This window comes from Silurus aristotelis (assembly GCF_946808225.1).
Source record: "Silurus aristotelis genome assembly, chromosome: 1".
NCBI classification, from domain to species: Eukaryota; Metazoa; Chordata; class Actinopteri; order Siluriformes; family Siluridae; genus Silurus; species Silurus aristotelis.
This window is the reverse complement of record NC_139574.1, coordinates 36,315,327-36,340,651: the sequence shown is the minus strand read 5'-3', so window position 1 is coordinate 36,340,651 and position 25,325 is coordinate 36,315,327. Positions and strand designations below refer to the sequence as shown.

At 39.6% G+C, this 25,325-nt stretch overlaps 1 protein-coding gene and 1 long non-coding RNA gene across 6 annotated transcripts; one reads left to right on the top strand and one right to left on the bottom strand.

Annotated features, from left to right (window-relative positions):
* Positions 1 to 1,648: 1,648 nt before the first annotated feature.
* On the bottom strand, positions 1,649 to 20,388 carry zfat (zinc finger and AT hook domain containing). Of its 5 annotated transcripts, none has more exons than XR_014532652.1 (16): positions 20,177 to 20,362; positions 15,432 to 15,587; positions 15,030 to 15,311; positions 14,731 to 14,910; positions 14,502 to 14,649; positions 12,001 to 13,328; positions 11,671 to 11,903; positions 11,502 to 11,586; positions 11,269 to 11,418; positions 10,819 to 10,992; positions 9,030 to 9,118; positions 6,868 to 8,840; positions 6,628 to 6,734; positions 6,225 to 6,345; positions 5,989 to 6,134; positions 1,649 to 2,290 (listed from the first exon to the last, which is right to left on the bottom strand). XR_014532652.1 is itself a non-coding variant. In XM_083536179.1 (16 exons), exons 1-16 carry the CDS (start codon positions 20,193 to 20,195, stop codon positions 2,063 to 2,065), a joined length of 3,585 nt encoding a protein of 1,194 aa, XP_083392305.1. In that variant the 5' UTR covers positions 20,196 to 20,388; the 3' UTR covers positions 1,649 to 2,062. The 5 variants fall into 5 exon arrangements, 3 of the variants coding, with proteins under 3 accessions (XP_083392305.1, XP_083392307.1, XP_083392306.1); XR_014532653.1 differs by having other exon boundaries at positions 15,030 to 15,287; XM_083536179.1 differs by having other exon boundaries at positions 6,868 to 7,006; positions 20,177 to 20,388.
* Positions 19,653 to 23,613, top strand: LOC310725732. The gene is made up of 3 exons (XR_014533481.1): positions 19,653 to 19,740; positions 19,812 to 20,087; positions 22,634 to 23,613. It is a non-coding gene; the product is annotated as an uncharacterized lncRNA (long non-coding RNA).
* Positions 23,614 to 25,325: the final 1,712 nt, after the last annotated feature.

Below are 25,325 nucleotides of genomic sequence, written 5' to 3'. Positions count from 1 at the left end.
CGTCTACAGCAACAAATAAACTGTAAATAGAAAAACTTCGCAAAATGTACACGTTAAACCTTGCGAATCGAGGACCCTGCCTGTCGATCAAGGCCAGGATTTGGAGGTTTCGGCAGGCACACGCTCACTATAACGGCTGATGATGGGAAGATCCGCAGGTTTCATTTATTAAAGCTGCCTAGAATTTATTTCTAAATTCGTGCGTAAGAATCTCCCTCGTATATACTGGTGGATTTTTTTTGCTTGTGCATGGTCACACTTATCTTCATATAAAATAGAATCACCATGTTCAAAAGCACAGTGCTAAAAAGGCTACCTTGATGCCAAGAAGAACCTCAACAAGATCGAAAAGATCAATTGCACAAAACTGATTCAACTCAAAATATTCAACTTATAGCTGATAGAAAAATACCAGTACCATCTCTAGTAAATTAGGAATAAAGTAGTAAACCTAGTAATACATTTCTTATTTGGAGACAATGTCCATTGTTCAAAGTGCTACACAAATACAAATAAATTGAATGAAATGTTTGAAATGTGTCAGTAGATAAAAGCGCAAGAATGAACTAAAATCATCTAAAAAAAAAAAACAGCTGAGATCAACCAAAACTGCACTGCATACACGTCCATCTAGCCTCAAACTGCAGGAGTCAAATCTTCAAACAAATTCCTTTCACTGCATCTTTGGTCCACTGCAATCTGTAAACACGCGCTTGGCTCCTCTGACATGATTGCACTCCACTTCCTGTCATCAATTTACCTGCTATTCATCTTACATATGGGTCAAGATCTTCTCACGTAAGCAAAGCTTGATGCATAAGATCACGCGTACACACGATGCACGTGCATATGTACGGTTGCCTCCGTTTTTATTGTCCAATCATGTGTCCGGTTTCCCTGAGCATGTCTAATCTCAGATTCCTGTTCTTCAAATCATTCACTGTCTGCTAAAAGCGCATATGCTAAATAAACTGGGAAGTAAACAAATGAATAATATAAAAAGAACATCAATCACTGCCTTTTTAAGATAAAAAAAATCTGGGTACTTTTCCATCTTTTCATCACCAGTCTCTGTCCTCCTTGGGCTGTAAGTAGATACAGTAAGATGCCCAGGTATTGTATATCACTGAAAGTAAAAAGACCACTGTAACCTAAATGAACAAAAATGTGTTAATGAAAGAAATGCAGTTGTGAGTTTACACAATAATGTACATAGTTACATGTACAAATAACTGTATGAGCTCTTTCTGTACCTGGCCTGTTTGCCGTTTCATGGATGATTTCACATGATTCCTACAACTTGAATATTTTAAACCTGAATATATAAAGGCTCAAATATGAAAAGGTAAATTTTGATTTGCAAAAACGGTCAATAATTAGGAAGCAAAGCAGTTGGAGAAGAAAATAATAATAATAAAAAATATATTTATTTATTATGTTCCTTTTATACTACAACTTCCCGATAATAAAAAAATATTTTTTTCCCCCAATTAAGCAATCCTATTTTTTTCAAGAACCATTTATAATTACATATATAGAACGTCCCGGAATCAGTTACATTATAGCTGCTATAAACTGCTGTAAATCCCTGCGTCCTTTCCCTCGAAGCCAACAAATTCCCTGTGGGATCAATAAAGTATTCTGATTCTGATGCTTTGTCTTTATTTCAAAAGAGATTTTTGCATGAGAAAAGGCCATTCTTTTTATATTATATTGGGAGTAAGAAAAATAGCACAAAAACCTTCGTCCAAAAGATTTTCTCGTGTCATAAAATTTACTGCGACTCCATTCAAAAAAGGTACATTTTAGAATCAGAACGGTAAATTCGATGGTGCTCTGGTAGAACATTAAATAACACACACATTCAATCCGGGTTCTGCTGATTCTCAGTAAAGTCCATATTGTCTGATGATCATAAAAAAATGGAAAAAATAAATCTTATGTTGTTTTTGTGTGCTGCATGCAACTACCTCTATTGTGTATGTAATCTATCCCATCTGCTTCCATTCGACATATTTCCTGCAAGGCATTTCCATTTGCCTTCAGAATGTTCAAAGGGTTTTTAGGTCACCTCTGTAGTGCTTTCCTCAGTTTCGACAGCTTCCTGAACATAGACGATGAACTGCGAGGCGTCCTCGCCCTGTGTGTACACCGTGACTGTCTTGATGCCTTCTACGTCATCGGAAGACACCACCAAGTGATGCTCTTCTCCCAGACCCACAGTGGCCTGCTGCAGTGCATCATGGATCATCATGGCATGGTCTGTCTGCGGCTGCTCCTCATCAGTCACCTAGTATGATAAAGAAATTGAGCTGATAAATGTGACAAAGGGTGCCATGGTACAGTCCCACCTTATTTTCTAATTAAAAATAGCCATCAGCTTTACTCCCACCCACCGGTCAGCACACCCCTGTAATAAGACCGCAAGGGAGGGTGACATGCGCATCCTTTGAGACTCATAAAGCCAGACTCCAGTTTCGGAGCTGCATCACAGAGCAGCATCACAGAGCAGAAGACTCCAAGAGTAAAGCCTTTTTCTACATACATGAGTTCACAAATAACTAATAATCATAATGTAATGTGCCATCCAGTCAGCATTGCCAATATTCCTCCTCTGACTCCCCGCAATCAATGGCTGTGGCTAGGATTTGATCTCCTGACAGTAGGGACAATTATAAAGCAAGAGACATTTGCTTTAGACTGACTGTGAATTGACCTTTACTTCACCCGAACCCTAGATCACCAGTGATGGCGGCACCTATAAAAAAGCCACCTTTAGTTCACAGCAGAACCTTCCGGAAAATTTTCATCAAGGGCCTTTCATAGAGAACAAAATATAATGAGTATAATGAGATGTCAAATGTTTACAGTTATTTTTTGAAACATCAAGCAATTTGTGATGTAATGTCCCACTTTACATATAACTGAACATAGCTGTCTAGTCACACAAGCATTGGTGAAGAGGAGTGATATGAAATAAAGTGCTAGCTACAGTGATACAATGGCATTATTGCCTCCAAAGCAACACTAAAGGCAAACAAACAGTTAAATGAATTTTGTATTTGTATAGTGCTTTTAACAATAGACATCAAAACAAAACAGCTTTACAGAGATGAAGCGGTTATAAAAGAATGTACAAGTTTGTTGCTTATAATTGTAAATTTGTTTCTTACGAGTGATCTGGCGATTGTGGCAAGAAAAAACACCATGGCAGATGGCATGTGGAAGGAAGCTTGAGAGAAATCAGACTCAAAAGGGAAACCTATCCTCCATTATATCTGGGTGACACAATGTTCAATCATTACAATTTGTTGTCATTGTTGAGGTGTTCAGTGATACATGATTAAATACAACCTGTGGTTCTGAGCCATTGAAGCAGACATATGATGTTTTTTTATATATATATATATATATATATATATATATATATATATATATATATATATAATGTCTGCTTCAATGGTTCAGGACCACACGTTGCATTAATCAAGTATCATATATATATACAGTGCCTTGCGAAAGTATTCGGCCCCCTTGAACTTTGCGACCTTTTGCTACATTTCAGGCTTCAAACAAAGATATGAAACTGTAATTTTTTGTGAAGAATCAACAACAAGTGGGACACAATCATGAAGTGGAACGAAATTTATTGGATATTTCAAACTTTTTTAACAAACAAAAAACTGAAAAATTGGGCGTGCAAAATTATTCAGCCCCTTTACTTTCAGTGCAGCAAACTCTCTCCAGAAGTTCAGTGAAGATCTCTGAATGATCCAATGTTGACCTAAATGACTAATGATGATAAATAAAATCCACCTGTGTGTTATCAAGTCTCCGTATAAATGCACCTGCACTGTGATAGTCTCAGAGGTCCGTTTAAAGCGCAGAGAGCATCATGAAGAACAAAGAACACACCAGGCAGGTCCGAGATACTGTTGTGGAGAAGTTTAAAGCCGGATTTGGATACAAAAAGATTTCCCAAGCTTTAAACATCCCAAGGAGCATTGTGCAAGCGATAATATTGAAATGGATGGAGTATCAGACCACTGCAAATCTACCAAGACCTGGCCGTCCCTCTAAACTTTCAGCTCATACAAGGAGAAGACTGATCAGAGATGCAGCTAAGAGGCCCATGATCACTCTGGATGAACTGCAGAGATCTATAGCTGAGGTGGGAGACTCTGTCCATAGGACAACAATCAGTCGTATACTGCACAAATCTGGCCTTTATGGAAGAGTGGCAAGAAGAAAGCCATTTCTTGAAGATATCCATAAAAAGTGTCGTTTAAAGTTTGCCACAAGCCACCTGGGAGACACACCAAACATGTGGAAGAAGGTGCTCTGGTCAGATGAAACCAAAATCCAACTTTTTGGCAACAATGCAAAACGTTATGTTTGGCGCAAAAGCAACACAGCTCATCACCCTGAACACACCATCCCCACTGTCAAACATGGTGGTGGCAGCATCATGGTTTGGGCCTGCTTTTCTTCAGCAGGGACAGGGAAGATGGTTAAAATTGATGGGAAGATGGATGGAGCCAAATACAGGACCATTCTGGAAGAAAACCTCATGGAGTCTGCAAAAGACCTGAGACTGGGACGGAGATTTGTCTTCCAACAAGACAATGATCTAAAACATAAAGCAAAATCTACAATGGAATGGTTCACAAATAAACATATCCAGGTGTTAGAATGGCCAAGTCAAAGTCCAGACCTGAATCCAATCGAGAATCTGTAGAAAGAACTGAAAACTGCTGTTCACAAATGCTCTCCATCCAACCTCAATGAGCTCGAGCTGTTTTGCAAGGAGGAATGGGCAAAAATTTCAGTCTCTCGATGTGCAAAACTGATAGAGACATACCCCAAGCGACTTACAGCTGTAATCGCAGCAAAAAGTGGCGCTACAAAGTATTAACATAAGGGGGCGGAATAATTTTGCACGCCCAATTTTTCTGTTTTTTATTTGTTAAAAAAGTTTGAAATATCCAATAAATTTCGTTTCACTTCATGATTGTGTCCCACTTGTTGTTGATTCTTCACAAAAAATTACAGTTTCATATCTTTATGTTTGAAGCCTGAAATGTGGCAAAAGGTCGCAAAGTTCAAGGGGGCCGAATACTTTCGCAAGGCACTGTATAGATAGATAGATAGATAGATAGATAGATAGATAGATAGATAGATAGATAGATAGATAGATAGATAGATAGATAGATAGATAGATAGATAGATAGATAGATAGATAGATTCATGATGCGTCATACATCTTTATTGTCATTGCATAGTACAGGTACGCAGCAATGAGATGCAGTTAAGCATATTTATCAAATATTGATCCAATATTGATGGACTGTAATAAATTAAAAAATATATACATATCAATATAATAAAACAGTCCAAATCCATTCTTAAATTTCTTGAGTTTCTACATGTTTGGCGATTTAGATCGTAAACATCCTACAGATCGCAAAGTCCCACACTACATTACTGTCTTCATAGCTTTTCATAGTAAAGTGTTCCTTCAACAGAACTAATTGATGTTGTAGGTCAAATACAAAATGTGAAAAAATCCTTAAAAAAAATCCTAAAATACATGGCTATAAAATATCAGTGCTGCTATCAGACAGAGTCTACATAAGGCGAAACCCGCTGTCAATTAGTTTTTCCTCTTCGATTGGAGGTCACTCTGTGCAGCTGGGGATGTTTCACATTAATGGCCTGGAGATCCATGAAATTACGGAGTAACGGGTAAGCTTAAGGATGGATTTGGACTGTAGTTAATGTCAACAGTCTGCTACACTGACTCAGGATTACAGTTTGCTTCTGAACACCTTAAAATTGTTTATATGTAATATATGGACATATGGTACCACCCAGATGATGGATTGAAAACTTTAATTGAGCTAAATCTTGCCGGGATATTTCCAGCCTCTCCGTTGATTACTGAAAAACTCTGCAGCCACGCCATCACATTTAAGTGAGTTAACTTGCCTGCTCCACCACGGTGACAGTGCCCGGCGCCATGGCAACCACGGAGGCCACAGTGTCGGGGTTCTCTGTCCCTAGCTCGATGATCTGCTGAAGGATATTAACTGATGCTGGATCCAGTCTGTCTGCAGCTGCAGCTGAGACAACACCTACGAAAGGAAGACAGAAAGAGGGCAGCTGCACATTTAGCTGAATATTTTGGAGTTACAACTTTTTTTTGGAGTCCGTCTCATACAGACCATTCTGGGTGTTAAAACGAAGGTTCTGAAGCACCGAAACAGCAGCCTCAGTTCCCTGCCCATCCTCGGTCTCAGTGATTTGAAGATACTGTGTGTTTGGTTCCTCCGCTGATTCTACTACCTGAACAAGCACAAGAGCGCAGTCAAATTATTGTTATGCAGACATTCTTAAAATCCTGAAAAAAATGTCTGGAAAAAAATTAAGCACAACTGACAAAATAATTCCCCTAATGCTCTGCTCGAACGCATTGCTGGGAATGACGTATGGTTAGTACAGTGATTAAAGTTCAACCACACTCTACACTCCTATCCAAAAGTTCAGATCGGGTTTTTACTATAACCTCGTATTTAAAGCAGCAACAGAAAAGGAAAAAAAGACAAAGTCAAAATGGTACTTTCTCACCTCCCACTGATTCTCAACAACTTTGAGTCCATGCTTGCACTTCAAGTGTCTGTTCATTTCCCATTTTGTTCCGTAAACATAGTTACAGACAGGACACTTTACTCCGCCTGCAGACATACGAGCCAAAAACTTATGACAGCACGACTGGATCACAGTCATATGAGACTTATTCGGACTTTTCACACTTCAGCGTATTACAGTGACACTATATTTGCTATAGAAAAAGACACAGAAACAGACCTTGCTCTATTACGCTCTCTGAAGTGGGCGTCCCAGGCCCTGTGTTGCTGTATTGCTCCCCCGGATGCTTCTTGTTATAGTGTCTTTTCAGGGAACCTGAGATGTTGCACGAGTAGTGGCAGTGTGCGCAACGGAATGGCTGAAAAGGCAACGTTACAAATGTTAACACGCAGTTATATTTCAGCACTTTAATACTCATGCAGTCTTATTAGTGAATCATGTGGCAGCAGTGCGAATGCATAACATTACAAAGATATGAGCCTGCAGTACTGGGCTTTATGCACTTTAATCGTCAGAATTTTTTTTTTAAATGCGATCTTAGTCGTTTCCAGTGTTTTTCACTGTTAATGCCAGAAAGCCTATTGTGACCATGCTGTAGAACTGTGGTGAGCAGAAAAACATCTGAAATTGTTGAACAATGAGGACCATATCAGGTTCTACTTCTGTTAGCCAAGAACAGAAAGCTAAGACTGCAGTGGGAACAACACTGGACAGCTGAAGTGAAAAAAACCTATTCTGGTCTGACAAACAAAAAACTGAATTTTGCATCCACAGCATGAATTTGTGAAGATATCGAGTTAAGGTGTAGGGAACGATCTTTGATACACTTTTAATCATTTAGAATTCATTTATAATTAATTTGTTGTATTGAAAGTGACCATGTAAATCCCCTCATGGACGCAATTTACCCACCATCTAATGGCTCCACCCTACATGATCATCATCTTCTTCATCTTCTGGCTTCTCCCATTAGGGGTCGCTATAGTGAATCATCTGTCTCCATACCCACCCTGTCCTCTACATCTGCCTCTTTCAAATCAACTACCTGCATGTCTTCCCTCACCACATCCATAAACCTCCTCTTTGGTCTTCCTCTTTTCCTCCTTCCTGGTGGCTCCATCCTCAGCTTTTTCTTACTGATTTTCCCTTATGTTCCTCCTCTGCACATGTCCAAACCATCTCAATCTCGCCTCCCTCACTTTGTCTCCAAAATGTCCTACATGCACTGTCCCTCTAATAAACTCATTTCTAATCCTGTCCATCATCGTCACTCCCAACGAAAAATCTCAACATCTTCAGCTCTGCTACCTCCAGCTCCACCTCCTGTCTTTTACTCAATGCCACTGTCTCTAAACCATACAACATCGCAGGTCTCACCACAGTCCTATAAACTTTCCCTTTCATTCTTGCAGATACTCTTCTATCACAAATCACTCCTGCTATCACTCTTCTCCACCCACTCCACCCTGCCTGCACTCTTTTCTTCACTTCTCTAACACACTCTCCATTACTTTGCACTGTTGACCTGAGGTACCTGAACTCGTCCACCTTCTCCACCTCTTCTCCCTGCTCCATCCTACATGATAACGCACCATAATACAAAGTAGAAGTTATCTCAAATTAGTTTCTTATTAGATCTTAATCCAATAGATTCAGCCTTTGGGATGTGGTAGAACAGGAAAATGAAGAATTGAAGTATTGCAATATGCAATCATGCCATCATGAACCAGAACCTCAAAGGAATGTTTCCAACACCTTATGGAATCCATGCCATAAAGAATTAGGGCTGTTTAGAGCGCAAATGAATGATCTATTATTAGTATAGTGTTTCTAATAAAGTGCATGGTGAGAGTACATACATACATACATACATACACAACATGACCTGGTCAAAAGTATGCGGACAACTAAGCTTCATAGCCCTTTTGTCTGTTGGGGTGGGCTGTCATACATGTAGGTTCATTATTCACAGACTTGGCTATATAGTGCACAAAATTTTTTTTTATAATAATTGTTAAGAAATTAAAGGACTACTATGCCAATATGACCAGTAAGGGAGCCAGGGATTTTCATAGGGGTGGCCAGGCAGGGGCCAGCAGTTACTCTGGGGCGGCACAGAAAATATCTTTAAGCAAAATTCAACCTTAAAATACAACCTTAAAATACTTAGCTCTGGTTTCCTGTAGATTGAGCTAATTATGGGCCAGAAATTGTAACAAATGACAGAAACAAAGAGACAGGGAAAAGTCTTTTCAAAACGATATACGGTAAATCAATTAATTATTGATTACAATTTTAAGCATCTTTTTAGCCTTGATCATATTAAAGATGTGGAAAATATTTGAAAAAAATGCATGCTGACAAAAGGTTATTTTATTTACCTTAAAGGAGACGTGTTGTTCCATGTGCCGGAGGAGCTGTGGCTTCTGTGCTGCAGTGAATTCACACTCTGTACATTTGAACTGCTTACCTACACCAGAGTGACATATAAGCAGTTGTTTCAATACAAAGTCATAAATAGTAGCCTCAAACCAATGCATGTAAAAAATACACTATATGGATAAAAAAAATTGTGAACACCTGACCACAAGATTGTTAGGTACTGATGTAGGTGATGTAATGTGTTCAATAGGGTTAAGCTCAGAGCAGGATCAAGATCTTCCAATCTAACCCATGTAAACCCTATCTTACTGGAGCAGGCTTTATTAAGAGGCATTAAACAATTGTGTGCCTCCTACTTTTAAATAAAAGTTAGAGGGTTCGAAATGTCATGTGTGCCAATACTTATGGTCTACTATTTATTGTAGTTCCAGCTTTAACATGAAGGTTCGATGCATATTGTTTGCATTAATGCTCTAAGTGATATAATTTCTATAGAAACAGCGAAAAAAAAAGCAACATGTACAAGAAACACTCAACATAATCAAAAACTAATATTGCACAATTATTAAAAACATTTTTTTAATAAACTTTTATTGTTGATGTGCGTTTAATTTGGTTAGGAATCATTTATCTTGCTTTATCTGCTGGCACCTACCCCATTTTATTTCTATTTGCTTTTTGTGTTTTGCTTCTGGTTTTTGTTCCAGAAGCAAAAAAAAGATCTCCTAAAAGATGATTTATCTTCTTTCTACACTAACATCTGCTATTTGAACAGAGGTGTGTAGACTTTATATCCACTGTAGCACACAGAGTGAAGACATCATTACTAAAACAAAGACTTTTACATACAGTAGATTTGTCTAATAGTTTTTCAATCGCACGGATCAAACGTGGACTTGAAGAGTGATTACAGTACTCCCAAATGAAAGACACCAATTAAACACATTATCCTGATGATAATTTGATCCAATTCATCCCAAAGGGGTTTAGTAGGATTGAGATCAGAGCTTTATAGCAAGCCACTCAAGATCTTCCACTCTATCCCATCTAAACCATATATTCATAGAGCTGGCTTTGTGCACAGGGGCAGCCATGTGTCCCAGTACTTTTGGGTACACAGCCATCTTGAATGTAAGCAAATTCAACAAATATTTTTTCTTTTTTGAATGCAAGATAATTATTCCTCTTTCTAGATACTTTTAGTCATCCTTATTTAGATGTTATTAAACTGCCGGCTATTAGAATTACCGCATTTACATTGTTAATGTATTAATGTATTAATTCTTGTATGTGTGTGTGTGTGTGTATATATATATATATATATATATAATTTTTATTTATTTTATTTTAACGATACATCTATGATACTCTTATTTTTTATCTTTATATTGTATTTCTTTTCATGTTTACAAGTTGGACAGTCGTAAAAAGCACTATAGGTCATACTCTAAAAATCTGTATGTCACAAATAAAATGTGAAAAATTTAAATTAAATGTCAGACGTAATTGTTTTTATAATTATGTAATTTCTTTCAGTATGAGATACCTATATAACTTTACAAGAAATCTTAACTTGCCCAGCTATTATTTTTTGCAGTGTATTATCAAGTTACACTTCCCCAAACACATTCTGAACATTCTGATTCTAAATATATATATATATATATATATATATATATATATATATATATATATATATATATATATATATATATATAAAAAGGGAAATATTTAATATTACTAATTGGGGAGCCATTCATGATAAGGAGAAGATAAAAAGTGGTTCACCGTCTGCTGAGTGCATGAGCTTGTGGCTCTTTAGTGTGCACTTGGACTTGAACTTTTTGCCGCACAGATCGCACAGGTGGCTTTTCTCCGTGTTGTGCCTGTTGAAATGAGCCTTCAGGTTGCTTTTGCTGCGTGAGGCGTAATCACACAATGAGCATTTGAAGGGTTTTACTCCTGTATATGTGTAAACAAAAGCAGATCGTCAATAAGCTTTGTGTATTACAAACAGATTTCAAACATAATGGAAATTAATATACAGAATATGGAATGGACCTTAAAATTCAATTAATAAAAAAACAAAAACAAACAGTGAATCACACATGCTAAAAATAAATACAAATAATACAGGGGTTCTTTTGTGTGGTTGAGGAAAGATAATGTTATGTTCTGAGTTGGCATTCACAGTTCCTGTGGGGTTTTTTTTTCCAATAAGAGATCATTTTCTCCCACCTTCATGAGCCCAGATGTGCTGCTGCATGTCGGTTCCATTTCTCGTGAAATAGCAATCGCAGTACGGACATTTAGACGCTCGTTTTCCTATTGCACCCTTTACGTGGGCGCGGATTCCCAGCACCTCTAAAGTGGTTGTTAGTGAAGTATCTAAACAGAAAGCACTCATATTACAATTCCAGCAAAGATATTGGGACAACATAAAGATTACCCGGCCTGCTCATTTCTTTTACCTGGATGGTTAGATTTGATATGATGCCTAAGTTTGTCTTCTGGAAATCCTTTTTTACAGATGGGACAAACGAAGCTCTTCTTCACCTAAAGTTAATTAAAAGTAAAATAAGCAAAAATTCAGCTTCAGTTGTTTTTTTATTCTCCAGACAAACCCCCTTTAGAACTTACAATTTCAGAGTGCGTTTTGAGATGGGCCTGCAGCTTGTACTTGTCTGGCGTAGAGTACTGGCATCCTTCTGAAGGGCACTTGAGGTGAACATTAGTGTGTCTCTGGATTACGTGACGCTTCAGGCAGTTTTTTGTAATCGAAGAGTAGCTGCACTGGGAACAGTAATGCAGATGTTCTCGTGTATGTGTTCTTACATGCATGTTGTAGTGCACCTGGTACCAGAAAAGCTTACCTATTGAAAAAAAGGGTCAGTGTCTTACAAGCAAAGTAGAAAATTGTTGCATAATTGTAAAAAACTAAAATAATAAAACAGCTGTATAAAAGATTACCACAGTATTCACACTCCAGATCTCCGTAGACCTTCCGTATTCTCTCAAAGACATCCATGTTTAGTTGCCTTTTCTGCATTTGTTCCAAAATCTGCGCAAAAGCAGATTTTTCCTCTAGTTGAGTGGTTGCCATGTCCTCTGTACTACAAGAAGGTGGGTTTCTTTGAGTAACACTGGTCTCAGTCTTGCTCAAAGCAAATGGCCCGTCTGTGACTTCGGACATCTCCGATGTAGTAGTTTGTGAGGGTAAATTTGTATTCCCTTCACTAGGATTATTAAATTCCATTACACTGCAGTCCACGTTTGGCAAATTATCCTGCAGCTGTTCTTTGTCTAGCAGATCCTCAGAGACAGTCCCATGCAGTTGAGCTTCCACAGCTGCACTAGAATCAATAACTAGGCAGTTGTGGATCTCTGTTGAAGCTAGATCCTCTTGGGAAACATGTACCAGTTCATCTGTTGTGAAACTCTCAGGATCTTGAGACTCTTGTTCCTCTACACTGTCCGTTTCAGTGGCAAGCAATTCATGTGCATTGAGGAGGGACAACTCTTTGCTGATCTCCAACTCATCTTGTCTCAGCATGTCCCTCTGAATGTCATCCCCAGGTTTCAGCAGGCAGAAACTGCTTTTGATAGAATCAGCGAATGTCGCGGATTCATCCATTCCTGAGTGGGACTCTCTGAGGTGCAACTTGAGGCGCACAGTACTGACAAACTTCTGCAGGCAAACTGAGCACACGTACACAAAGGGATGCTTTCTAACATGAGCCTGAAGGGCCTGAAACTTTGTGGACCCATGATCGCACAATTCACAGCCATACGGTCGGTTGCTCCCATGGACCATCAGATGCCGATCGCGCTCCAACTCGTACTTGAATTTACGGTCACAGACATGGCAGTCATAGAGCAGCTGTCGTTTGCCTTCTCTGGTTTGGAGCCTGTACTCGTCATAGGAGTCCTTGACTTTCCCGTCTTCCATATCGTGGCTCTCTCGGATGTGTTTAAGCAAGTTCTTGACGTCGGAGTACTTCTTCTTGCAGAAGCGGCAGTGCTGCTTAATTTTCTGGTGCACCCTTTCCACGTGCACTTTCAGGTGACCCTTGCTAAGGCAGTTAAATGAGCAGTGCTCACAGCTGAACTTCTCCCCGGTGTGCTTCCGCATATGGACGCTGAGATTGGCCTTGATAGCGCTGGCGTAGTCGCACTGGCTGCATTTGAACGGCTTCTCGTTGGTGTGGATCCGCAAGTGAGCCTGAAGGGAATGTTTGAACTTGAAAACCTTGTTGCAGTATTCACAGGTGAAGATTTTCAGCTGGGTCTGCCCTATTCTGTGTGTAAAAACAAGTTTTAAAAAGGTTAACTATTTGAGGGGTAACAGTTTCATCGAGAAGTGGTGGATAAAGTACACAATACATGGTTTGAGTTAAAGTAGAGATACAGTAGGTAAAATATGACTCCAGTAAAAGTACAAAAGTGTTTGCCTTCAAATGTACCTAAGTATTAAAAAGTACTATCATTTATTATGGCTATATTGTTCCTATCATCATTTTTGTCACAAGATTTTTGCATAATCACCTCAGTTTATGTGAAAAGACATTATCATGAGCCCAAAACCTTCAAAACCTTCTCGCAAATAAGGCCACGGGTGTTGTGGCAAGTTAGAGTTAGAAGTCCTTTCATCATTTTTAGTTGTATTTCCGTGAAAAGTAGTTACACACCAATCGGCAATCAAAACAAGTTCAAAACAGAGCGCGTGCTCGGACCTGATTGGTGGCTTGCTGCCAGTGATCAGTATAAGTTTTTATCCACTCAGAAATGAAAAGGAACAACTGATTTTTGCTAAATGTAAAGAGTAAGATATTTGACTTTGAAGTGTAGTGAAGTTAGAGTCTCCCTAAATAAAAAAATACTTTAGTAACGTATAGACACTTGAAAAAGATGTTTAAGTACAGTAACAAAATTACATTTACTTTGTTACTGTCCACCACTATAACTGAGTAATAAACATCACCTATACAAACAGAATATTATAGTGGAACATTTTAGGACACACACATGTAACAATAATGTAGATCTGGTCTTGGTAACATTGGTGTGTTGGTAAAGGCAGTAAAGACAGCTTTGGATTTTCTCCCAATTAAGTCATTTGCCAGTTCCAGCCAGCTCTCTGCAATCAAACAGCAGCTACTAAAGTTTGAAAGGGTAAAGGCTAACCAGAAAGGATAAAGGCTAACATGTCTCCCCTGAGAAACAGCCGATTTTTTAACTAATGTTCATATTGTGTCTCTGCATCGTAAAAACAGAAAGGAAACCACGGTCAACCCTCTTCCACATACACGAGTTCTTAAACGCTCCAACTGGCTAGCTCAGCCAATTTTGCTCCCTAGGCTTTTAGTCAGTGATGGCTGAAGCATTATCAAGGTTTAAACTTCAAACTCTCCCAATAACAGAGCAAACACCTGTCTGTTGAGTTACCAAGGAGCCCCCAAGCAGACTTGTACCTGTTAGATTTCAGAGGCACTTCATACGCTGCTTGCTGAATGGCATATTCTTGGTAACCCTTCTTCTGCGTGGATTCTCCTGCAGTTCCGTCAGGTTGCATATCCGCCTCAGCTGGAGCAGCTTCGATTGGAACTATTTTTGTTGCGCCTATCATAAAACAACACCTTTATAACACTTTTAGGAAACAGTTAACATCTTGAGTTGTTTTTTAGCTGTATAATATCTCACCAGGAATGGCTTCATGTGCTGCAAGAACCACACTGACGATGGGGTTCTTGATGTAGCCTGCTGATTCAGGGTCCTTTACACTACAGAGCTTGTCAGCCTTCACTGTTCTTGCCTTCTTTGGGGAGCATTCTACATCTTCATCCCCTTCATCTGCTATCTCGGTAGGACCAGGGTTGTCACCTGGGGAGAAGACCGTTGGTGATAATATATACTTAAATGATGGTCGTGTTCAGAATGCTAATACAATAATACAGCATTCTCAGCTTGCTGATGAGAACAAGGACTATTAAGACTCTTACTGTGGAAGTCATCCTCGTCAGGAACGTCTTTCAATTCTGCAAAACAGATGTGTTTGGAAATTTGCCGCCGGTTGCTGAATTTGCGTTGGCATTTCTTGCACTCCAAACCCATGCCATCTTCGACATGTTGTAGGGATTCTGACACCACATCAGATATCTCTTTCTTTGGTTGACTGGATGATTTGTTAGGCGTCTGTACATCTGCTTGGGCTTTCTTGGTGGATCCTTTTGGTCTACCTCTTTTCCTTTTGATGCCGTCTACAAGAACGTTGTGTAATAATACTGGACGTTACATAAAAGTAAAAAAAAAAAAAAAAAGCATTAGAAACCTAGTGTGGGTCTAATCTAAAACCTGTCTTGACTATGAGGTTCTTGAAGACATTGATGTTTAGGAACACATACCTGGTACCTGAGGAGACTGTAAAGGTTTGAGTGGGATAATAATGTCCTCTGCATCTCCACCTTCCTCTGTGTGTTTCTCAAGTACGTGAGACAGGAGCAGTGATTTATTGGGAGAGAACAGGTTGCATATTTTACACATGAAGACTGGAGTACCATCTGAAAATAAATTCAGATCAGAATGAAAACAGCACGCAATGTTTATGTAAAGACGAATAGAATAATGAGATGGTACAAAGATTTTATGAATCATAATGCACTTAAAAACTAACATTGCCTGCTATTTATTAACATAGCAGATTCAGAGATAGTGAAGTGGAAAAAATATAATGGGTATTCCCATTAATTGCCATCTTGTCCTTCCATTCCACATGGTATTGCAAAGCAGATGATTAGAGAACAGCATTAACTTTCCTGAGGAAAAGAAGAGGAGGAAGACGTCTACAGAGATGACAGGAAAAGGAGAAGTGTAGAAGAGTGGTGGTTATAGTTGGTACTTTAAATGTTGGTACTATGACTGGTAAAGGGAAAGAGGTAGCTGATATGATGGAGAGGAGAAAGGTAGATATGTTGTGTGTTCAGGAGACCAAGTGGAAATGGTAGTAAGACCAGGAACATTGGAGGTGGGTTTAAACTGTTTTATCATGGTGTGGATGGAAAGAGAAATGGTGTAGGGGTGATTCTGAAGGAAGAGTACAGTAAGAGTGTAGTGGAGGTGAAGAGAGTTTCTGATAGGGTGATGATTGTGAAGCTGGAAGTTGAAGGGGTGATGATAAATGTCATCAGTGCTTATGCTCCACAAGTTGGCTGTGAGATGGGGGAAGAAGGAAGTGGTAGAAGGTGTACCTAGAAATGAAAGATTAGAAGATTTAAATGGGCATGTAGGTGAGGGGAACAGAGGTGATGAGGAGGGGATGAGTAGGTATGGCCTTAAGGAGAGGAATGTGGAAGGGCAGTTGGTGGTAGGTCTTGCTAAAAGTATGGAAATGGCAGTGGTAAACACTTATTTTAAGATTAAGGAGGATCATAGGTTGATGTATAAGAGTAGAGGAAGGTGCACACAGGTGGAATATGTTCTATATAGGAGATGCAACCTGAAGGAGATTAGAGACTGTAAGGTGTTGGCAGGGGACAGTGTAGCTAAACAGCATCAGATGGTGGTCTGTAGGATGGTTTTGGAGGTGAAGAATAAGAGGAGGAGAGTATGGACTGAAAGAAGAATAAGATGGTGGAAACTGAAGGAGGAAGACTGTAGTGTGAAGTTCAGGGAAGAGGTCAGACAGGGGCTCTGTGGTGGTGAAGAGGTGCTGGATGATTGTGGAACTACTGCAGAAGTGATAAGGGAGACAGCTAGAAAGGTACTTGGTGTGACATCTGGAAATAGAAAGGAAGACAAAGAGACGTGGTGGTGGAATGAGGAAGTGCAGGAGAGCATAAGGAGAAAGAGGTTGGCAAAACAGAATTGGGATCAACAGAATGATGAGAAAAGTAGACAGGAGTACAAGGAGATGCGGCAGCAGGTGAAGAGGGATGTGGTGAAAGACAAGTAAAAGGCATATGAGGAGCTGTATGTGAAGTTGGACACTAAGGAAGGAGAAAAGGATTTATACCGATAGGCCAGGCAGAGGAACCGAGCTGGGAAGGATGTGCTGCAAGTTAGAGCAATAAAGGCTGGAGATGGAAATGTGTTAACTAGTGAGGAGAGTGTGTTGAGAAGATGGAGGGAGTATTTTGAGCAGCTGATGAATGAGGGAAATGAGAGAGAGAGAGATGGTGGATGGTGTGGAGATGTGAAGCAGGAAGTGGATAGGATTAGTAAGGAGGACGTGAGAGCAGCTATTAAGAGGATGAAGAATGGAAAGTCGGTTGGACCAGATGACATACCGGTAGAAGCGTGGAGATGTTTAGTAGAGATGGCAGTGGAGTTTTTAACCAGATTGTTTAAAAGGATTTTGGAAGGTGAGAAGATGCCTGAGGAATGGAGAAGGAGTGTGCTGGTATCGATCTTTAAGAATAACGGAGATGTGCAGACCTGCAGTAACTACAGGGGAATTAAGTTAATCAGTCACACCATGAAGTTATGGGAAAGAGTAGTGGAAGCCAGGCTGAGAGAAGAGGTGACCATCTGTGAGCAACAGTATTGTTTCATACAAGAGCACCACAGATGCATTATTTGCTTTGAGGATGTTGATGGAGAAGTATAGAGAAGGTCAGAAGGAGTTGCATTGTGTGTTTGTGGATTTAGAGAAAGCGTACGACAGAGTAGAGGGAGAGGAGTTATTTACAAAACAGTTTACATTTTTAAAAACAATTTTATATAAAATGTTATAAAAAATAATATATCTAAAAATTAAATAGAATAAATAAAATTAATGCAATACACTTTTTAATTATATTGATCAAATTGTCGAACTCGTCACTCCCAATAAAAACCTAAACATCTTCAGCTCTGCTACCTCCAGCTCCACCTCCTGTCTTTTACTCAATGCCACTGTCTCTAAACCTTACAACATCGCAGGTCTCACCACAGTCCTATAAACTTTCCCTTTCACTTCTACAGAAAGTAATAAACTGTGTTAATCAAATAATGAAGAAATGTTCTGGCATGTTCTGCTGAAGGCCATGTTCAGTGAGCTTGTTTGGAGTGTTTCGTCTGTCTGATGGCCATGAATTCTATTCTACGTGCACCCGAATGCAGGAAGTATGATGGCAGTTCTCTCAAAGAGCAGTGTTACATGCTCACCTCACACACACCAGTGCTCACAGCATCTTTGACTTATGGTCAAGACAGCAGAACTGTCATTGTGGTGAAATCTTTACAGGTGGAGTGCAGATGTACATTTGTGTGTATAGTACGGTCTGATGCTTTTACAGTATGTAACACCTGCTAGACTAAAATGCTCTTAGCATATTATAATGTAGACCTTCACTCCCCACTGGAGTTTCTGGTTTGGATGGACAGGATTGTGGTTTGATCTGTTGTTTCAGAGCAAGATGTGCTTTTCTGACCATATTTTTTTAGATCAGTCCCTCTCTCTGAATATCAACTGTAGATTGCTTTTTGAAAAACAAAAAAAACATGTATTTGCAGTTTTTGTTGAGGGAATATAATTACGCGGTTGTGCAATATGCTTTTAAATATCTGTGTTTGAGTTTGGTTTTTGGAATGTTGTCTGATATCCAGGTTATTCCGTATATCCATCAATAGCGAGTCAAGACAACTTTAACACATTTCATCGCTTATCCAAAGGGTTTATAGGTTTACTAAAGTAACACACACACACACACACACAAAACCATGGAATTCATATTATCCGGACTAAGGAGGAGAAGGACCATCTTGATTGTTATCAATGCCTCTCCCAAAACTTTAGAAACTGCTCTTCTCAGTTTCTTGATGTATTCAGACTGTTGTTAAAAGAAAAGGAGATGCGACACACTAGTATGCGTGGCCCTGTCTCCAATTTTTTGAGACCTGTTGCAGCCATCAAATTCAAAATTACCTTTTTAATGTTCTATTGTAAGTATGGGTTTATGAGATTTGCAAATCATTGCATTTTGTTTTTATTTACATTTTAGACAGCATAGCAACTTTTTTCGAAGTTTCGAGGCGTATATGTTATAACAGTTTGTGAATCTTTAGCAGGATTGGTCCTGATAAGTGTTTCCTAAACTGTAAAATGTAAAAAGAAATATATTCACTTTTAGGTTTTTCTTTCCAGATACATAGTTATTATAAGTAAGGGTATATTGGATATTGAAATTAAATACTTTTTTAATGTATAGCTGTTTTAACTGCAAATTTTTATAATAATAATCTACATCCTTACATCCCTACAAGTTTTTCTGGTGTAAATAATTCAGTGGGTTTTCTGTTTTTTGTTTTTTACATTAACTTTTTGTCAGTACATTCTGAAGTCTACTACTGAGTAGATGATAGAGTGGACATGTACAGTAGGAGACTTCTTTGGGATTGGTGTGGTTGGCTGCGTTGTTTCTACAGTGTGAGATATTTGGTGATGGAGATGTCTGAAGATGTTGGTAGGTGTTTGGGAGATGTCTGTTGAATGTCTGGGATGCTGGGAGGTGTTTGGAGATGCTGGAAGGTGTCAGTATATGTCTGGGGATGTTAGGAGATGTTTTGAGATGCCCGGAGATGTTTGGGAGATATTGGGAGATGTCTGAGGGTGTTGGAAGATGCTGGAAGGTGTTTGGGAGATGTTGGGTTATGTTTGGGAGATGTTTGGAAGTGTTTTGGAGCTGTTTTGGAGATGCTGGGAGATGTCTGTTAAATGTATGGGGATGCTGGGAGGTATTTGGAGATGTTTGGAGATGCTGGAAGGTGTTTGGGAGATGTTGGGTTATGTTTGGAGATGCTGGGAGGTATTTGGGAGATGTTTGGAGATGCTGGGAGATGTCTGTTAAATGTCTGAGGATATTGTGAGATGTTTGGGGAGGTTGGGAGCTGAAGTCATTGCATAATGCTAAGTTCAGACTAGTAGTTTCTAGACGAATATTTAGCCTCGGTGTGAACTGAACAGTAATCATTAAAGCACGTGAAAACCCTGAATTGAGCGCTGCAGAACCAGAGGAAAGTGAAGAGCTGCCATCAGTCAGCGAGCCTCGCTCCGTGCTCAACTGTAGGATGGGAAGTTGCTGGTTAGTTTTACCTGCTCGCTGCTCATCAAATCATCGGCATTGGCTGTTTCTTTTCATCACTGTGCACCGAGGCGCTTGTTTTTGCCTACCTGCTCGCGCTGGATCCATGCTTCTGAATTAAACCGGTAGTCCAAAAAAACCCAAATCCTTCTTATTTGCATTTATGGTCCTAAACAACATTTTAAGTAGAATTAATTGTATTAAAATTACTTTTGCGGACGTTTATGGCGAATCTGCGACATCATATATGGCGGATTGAGTCTCCTTTTTGGAGATGTTCGGGAAGAATATAGCGCTGTGTGGGTGGTAGCGCCACCTGGCGGCTTGGAGGCTCATCTAGGAAAATCTAACTGAACAACTCTGATACATTCCATTCAATTCAGTTTTATTTGTAAAGGACTTTTAACAATAAACATTGCCCCAAAGCAGTTTTACACAGATAAATACTATATCAAATATACATTTATAGTGACAACGTGAAAGAAGTTTTTTTTTTTATCTTTGCAAATTTAATAAAAATTAAAATAAACGAGCCTGTTTCCACTGATCATCATTGAGATGTTTCTACAACTTGATTTGAGTCCACTTGTGATAAATTCAGTTGATTGGACATGATTTAGAAAGGCAAACCGTTAACAGTGCATGTCAGAGCACAAGCCAAACCATGAAGTCCAAGGAATTGTCTGTAGACCTCTGAGACAGGATTGTATCAATGCACAGAAAAATGTCTGCAACATTGAAGGTCCCAATGAACACAGTGACCTTCATCATCCATAATGGAAGAGATTTGGAACCACCAGGAATCTTCCTATCCAAAGGCCCGCCTGGAGTTTTCCAAAAGACACCTAAAGGACTTTCAGCCTTTCAGAAGGACTTTGTTTTATGAGAAACAAAGATTAAACTCTTCGGTCTGAATGCAAAGCGTCATGTCTGGAGTAAACCAGGCACCGATCATCACCTGGCCAGTACCATCTCTACAGTAAAGCATGGTGGTGGCATCATCATGCTGTGAGGATGTTTTTCAAAAGCAGGAACTGGGAGATTAATCAGGATTGACGGAAAGATGTATGCAGCAATAGACAGAAACATCCTTAAAGAAAAACTGCTCCAGAGCACTCTGGACCTCAGACTGGGGTGACAGTTCATCTCCCAACAGGACAACAACCCTAAGCACACATCCTAGATAATTAAGGAGGGGCTACAGGAAGCTCTGTGAATGTCCTTATGTGGCCCTGCCAGAGCCCAGACTTGAACCTGATTAAACATCTCTGGAGAGATCTGAAACTGGCTGTGAACTGATGCTCCCCATACAACCTGATGGAGCTTGAGTGGTTCTGCAAAGAAGAATAGAACCCAAAAAATAAACTGCCCAAAAATAGGTGTGCCAAGCTTGTGGCATCATACTCAAAAAGACTTGAGGCTGTAATTGGTGATTAAGGTGCTTCAACAAATTATTGGAAAAAAAAACTGTGAATACTTAGGTACATGATATTTTTTTTTAAATATATAAATTCGATTTCAAACAAACTTCTTTCACAGTGTCATTATGGGGAATTGTTTGTAGAATTTTGAGATATTATTAATTTAATAATGGAATAAGACTGAAACATACACAATGTGGAAAAAGTGATGCACTGTAAACAGTATAAACATCATTAAACTGCTTCAATGGCTTAGTGCTTTTTCCTTCAATTGTTGTGGCTAATAACCAACTAGAGTAACACATTCAATAAACTAAAATACGAAGCAAAAGAAGAAGTTAAGAATCCAGGATTGTGATGCCAAATATAAGAGTTTATTCAGGCAAAAAATAATAATAAACATGGGTTGAGAGAGAACACAAAAACGTGTATGATCACAATAAATGCTATATATATTATATACACTCTTCAACAAACTATGTAACACTTTTTTTTTTATATCATCCAACGACATTGTTTTTAAATGTTCAGATTTTTCTTTATGAATTTAGTATTATTGGGAACCATCCAAAACACTATCTATTTTGTCTCAGCAGACAGCCATGTTTAATTCTCAGTTAAATATACATAACAATCTCATTGTGCCCAATGGGTGTGTTCTATCTATCTATCTATCTATCTATCTATCTATCTATCTATCTATCTATCTATCTATCTATCTATCTATCTATCTGGTTTATTTAACAGGCAAATAACTTGTATACACTGTAATCATCAGTTTTAACGCATTTAACAAACAGGATATAAAATATACGTGAACGGTTGATACTCTCAACAGTGATGAAACTAATGAATGGGCATTTGGTGCCACCCAGATGAGGGTGGGCTCCCTTTTGAGTGGTTCCTTTCAAGATTTCTTCCTCGTGACATTTACATTGCAGATGGTAATTCTAGTTGTGATTTATGTCTGAAAAAAGTCCATCGTTCATTGCTCCTGGTGCACTCTGTTTAATAAGTACTTTTATAAATGAGTTAGTGGTGGTAGTAGTAACTAAATGAAAGTAGAGGGTGGGTAAAAGGAAACTAGGCACTCTCTCATGCCTATTCATTCTTATTATCATGCAGGATGGTGTACCACCCTATTTTGCTCTTACTGTGTGAGTGGTTTGACAAGCATTTTCCAGGATACTGGCTGGACGACATGGACCTCATGAATAGTCTCCAAAAAGTCCACCTCTCATCTCATGTGATTTTTTTCCTATGGGGCTACGCAAAGGAGAAGGTGAACAGGACAAAACCTTGCACACTGGAGGACTTGGAGACAGATTCAGGAGGTTCTCAGCAACATCCCAAACGACTTCCTTCAGAAGACTGATTCCATATTCTCATCCATTTAAGAAAACTCAACATTTGAAATTTTAAGATTTGCCTAATAAAGTGCATGTACAATTAGTTTTGATACATTTCTATTAGAAATATGGACTTTATTACCAATGTTTAATGCCTAGCAACTTTTCAACCACCCTGTACATAATCTTTAAACAAAGAAGAATCTCCAGAAAGGAACGATAAAAGGTCAGGGATTATCTACACACCACACCCAATAGAAACTTGTTAATCTTTGCTAACATCCGCATAAGGTGTGAACGGTATAAAAGACAAAAAAAAAAAAAAAAAAATGACTGATGTCACCATAACATCAAGCAGACATCATATCAGAGTATGACACATTTAAACCTATTTTTTGTGAACTGTTTATCATTTCATGTGCAACCTTTTTTCCTCCACATCTAAGTTCACATATAGTTTATATGACTGTTTATCCAATAATAAAACTTCTTGGCAGTATGGTGGTGCTGGGATTTGAGCTCACAATGTTGCAAACCGGATTCTCCAGCATACGTAAACATATTTATATACGCATTAAAAAGTGGAACCTTTTACTAGTTTTTACTAGCGTTACTAGTATTAACAATACAGCTAGAATAATTTACCCCTATTTAAATTATTGCATTTTCTTTTACTTCTGTACAGCCAGTTCCCTAATCAGCAGACTATTAAACTACTTTACCACAGCGTACTGAGAATGTGTGGTGTGGATCTGATCATACACAGTGTAATCGTTCGGCTTTCTACAACCCTATGCATGTGTATCCAGTTCTTCCTCAATGCGCAACTCCAACCAGTCAAAGCAAACACCCTCCTCTCAGCGTTTCAGCCACACTACAGCTGAGTGTAGGATGTTTACAGTCACTGCAGCTGGACTGCTTCAAACTCACACATCGCACAAATTACTTTAGTGTTACAAAGGATCTCCTTCGTGACACGATCGAACCATGGGGCACTTCTGTTCCTTCTTCAACCTGCCATAGTTTCAGGTCTACCAGTGGGATCTGGGTCTTTTTTTTTTTTTTTTTAAACTAATAAAACACCATAAAAGGGAAATATCACGCACAGACGGTGGTGATGTTGGTGATCGGTGGCAGCAAACATCCAACTGAAAGCTCGTCTCTTCACACACACAGCTTCCAGTCGGGGATGTTTACAAGCACCAACAACCGGCTCGGGTCACACACAATCAATATGCACTTTCACACACGGCAAAACTAAACAAACACACACACAAAAAGCAGAAGTAATAGACTGGGTGGGAGGAAAGTGCAGCATGGATCACTGTGGGCTCTGCCCCTCTATAGAGCAAGAACATAAAGTTAGACCAGGAACGTGATAATGATCATTTACACACAAACATGGTTTTAAAGAGCAGCAGTCTGATCTTCAAGGTTACACTTTAAACACTTCTGCGGTACGCGTCCTCGGAACATGCTGTCAAAACTGAAGGGAAAATGAAATCTGAGGTTTGTATGTTTGTTTAACAGCCCGGAAGTAAAAGCACGTTTAAAAATCACACAGAGAGAGAGAGAGAGAGAGAGAGAGAGAGAGAGAGAGAGAGAGAGAGGTACACAAGATCAACCCGACAATCATCTCCTCTACAAAAATAATGGAAATCCAAGAAGCAAAGGTCATGTTGTTTCTGTAGCAGTTAGAAAGTTGGTTGAAGAGGAAGCCCCGGAGCTGCCTGTGTCTCGAGTCCTTCACAACACTCATCCGGCTGGAAACGAAGTTGTATTCGAATTCAAAGCCAGTAAACCGACCGGTTATTGTGCACTGAAGTGGTGCTGCACACTTGCTAGAGACGTCTCAAAGTCATTGTGCTAATGATCCGTGTTAGATAGCGCACTGTGGAAGTGTAGTGTAGTGCAGTGCTAGCTAACGGCGGCTAAGCTCCGCAAACACAACTACACTCCAGCCAAATTACCCCGCACCTCTTCACCACCACCCCCTTCTGCCTCTGCTCCACGGCACCGGAGGCTTTTTCTTAATCCTACGCATTTTCCTGCTCTTCCCCCCCTCTTTTTTCGTGTCTCTGACCGCCACACATTTCCCAGGCTCCGCCATTCCGCTTCCTTCCGTCCTTCCTTCCGTCTCGGTCGCGCTTGTCTTTACTTTGACCTTTAGTTACCCGACCGCGCGCGCGGGCGCGCGACACCCCCCACCACCCCGGTGTTGACGTAATCGCCATGGTAACAGGAAGCCCGCCTCGTACACGTGCCCCGCGTGCGCGCTCGCGACGAGGACGCGAAGGCGCTGAGGTGAAGGACACCTGGGGCTGCGTTCCAAACCGCACGTACCACGGGAAAAGCAAAAAAGAAAAAATAGGGGGTCATGCGGCAATCCCGGAAGCGGGGCATTCAGGAGGACAGGATGTGATTTGGGACACAGCTCTGGATAACTGGCGAACGTCTAATCATCATTC

Excerpts from the sequence above, each read along its gene's own strand:
- zfat (XM_083536179.1), bottom strand. Across the intron at positions 11,904-12,000 it reads TCTGGAGTGTGAATACTGTG|GTAAGCTTTTCTGGTACCAG; the intron begins GTAATCTTTTAT and ends TTTTTTCAATAG. Across the intron at positions 6,346-6,627 it reads TTGTTGAGAATCAGTGGGAG|GTAGTAGAATCAGCGGAGGA; the intron begins GTGAGAAAGTAC and ends GTGCTTGTTCAG.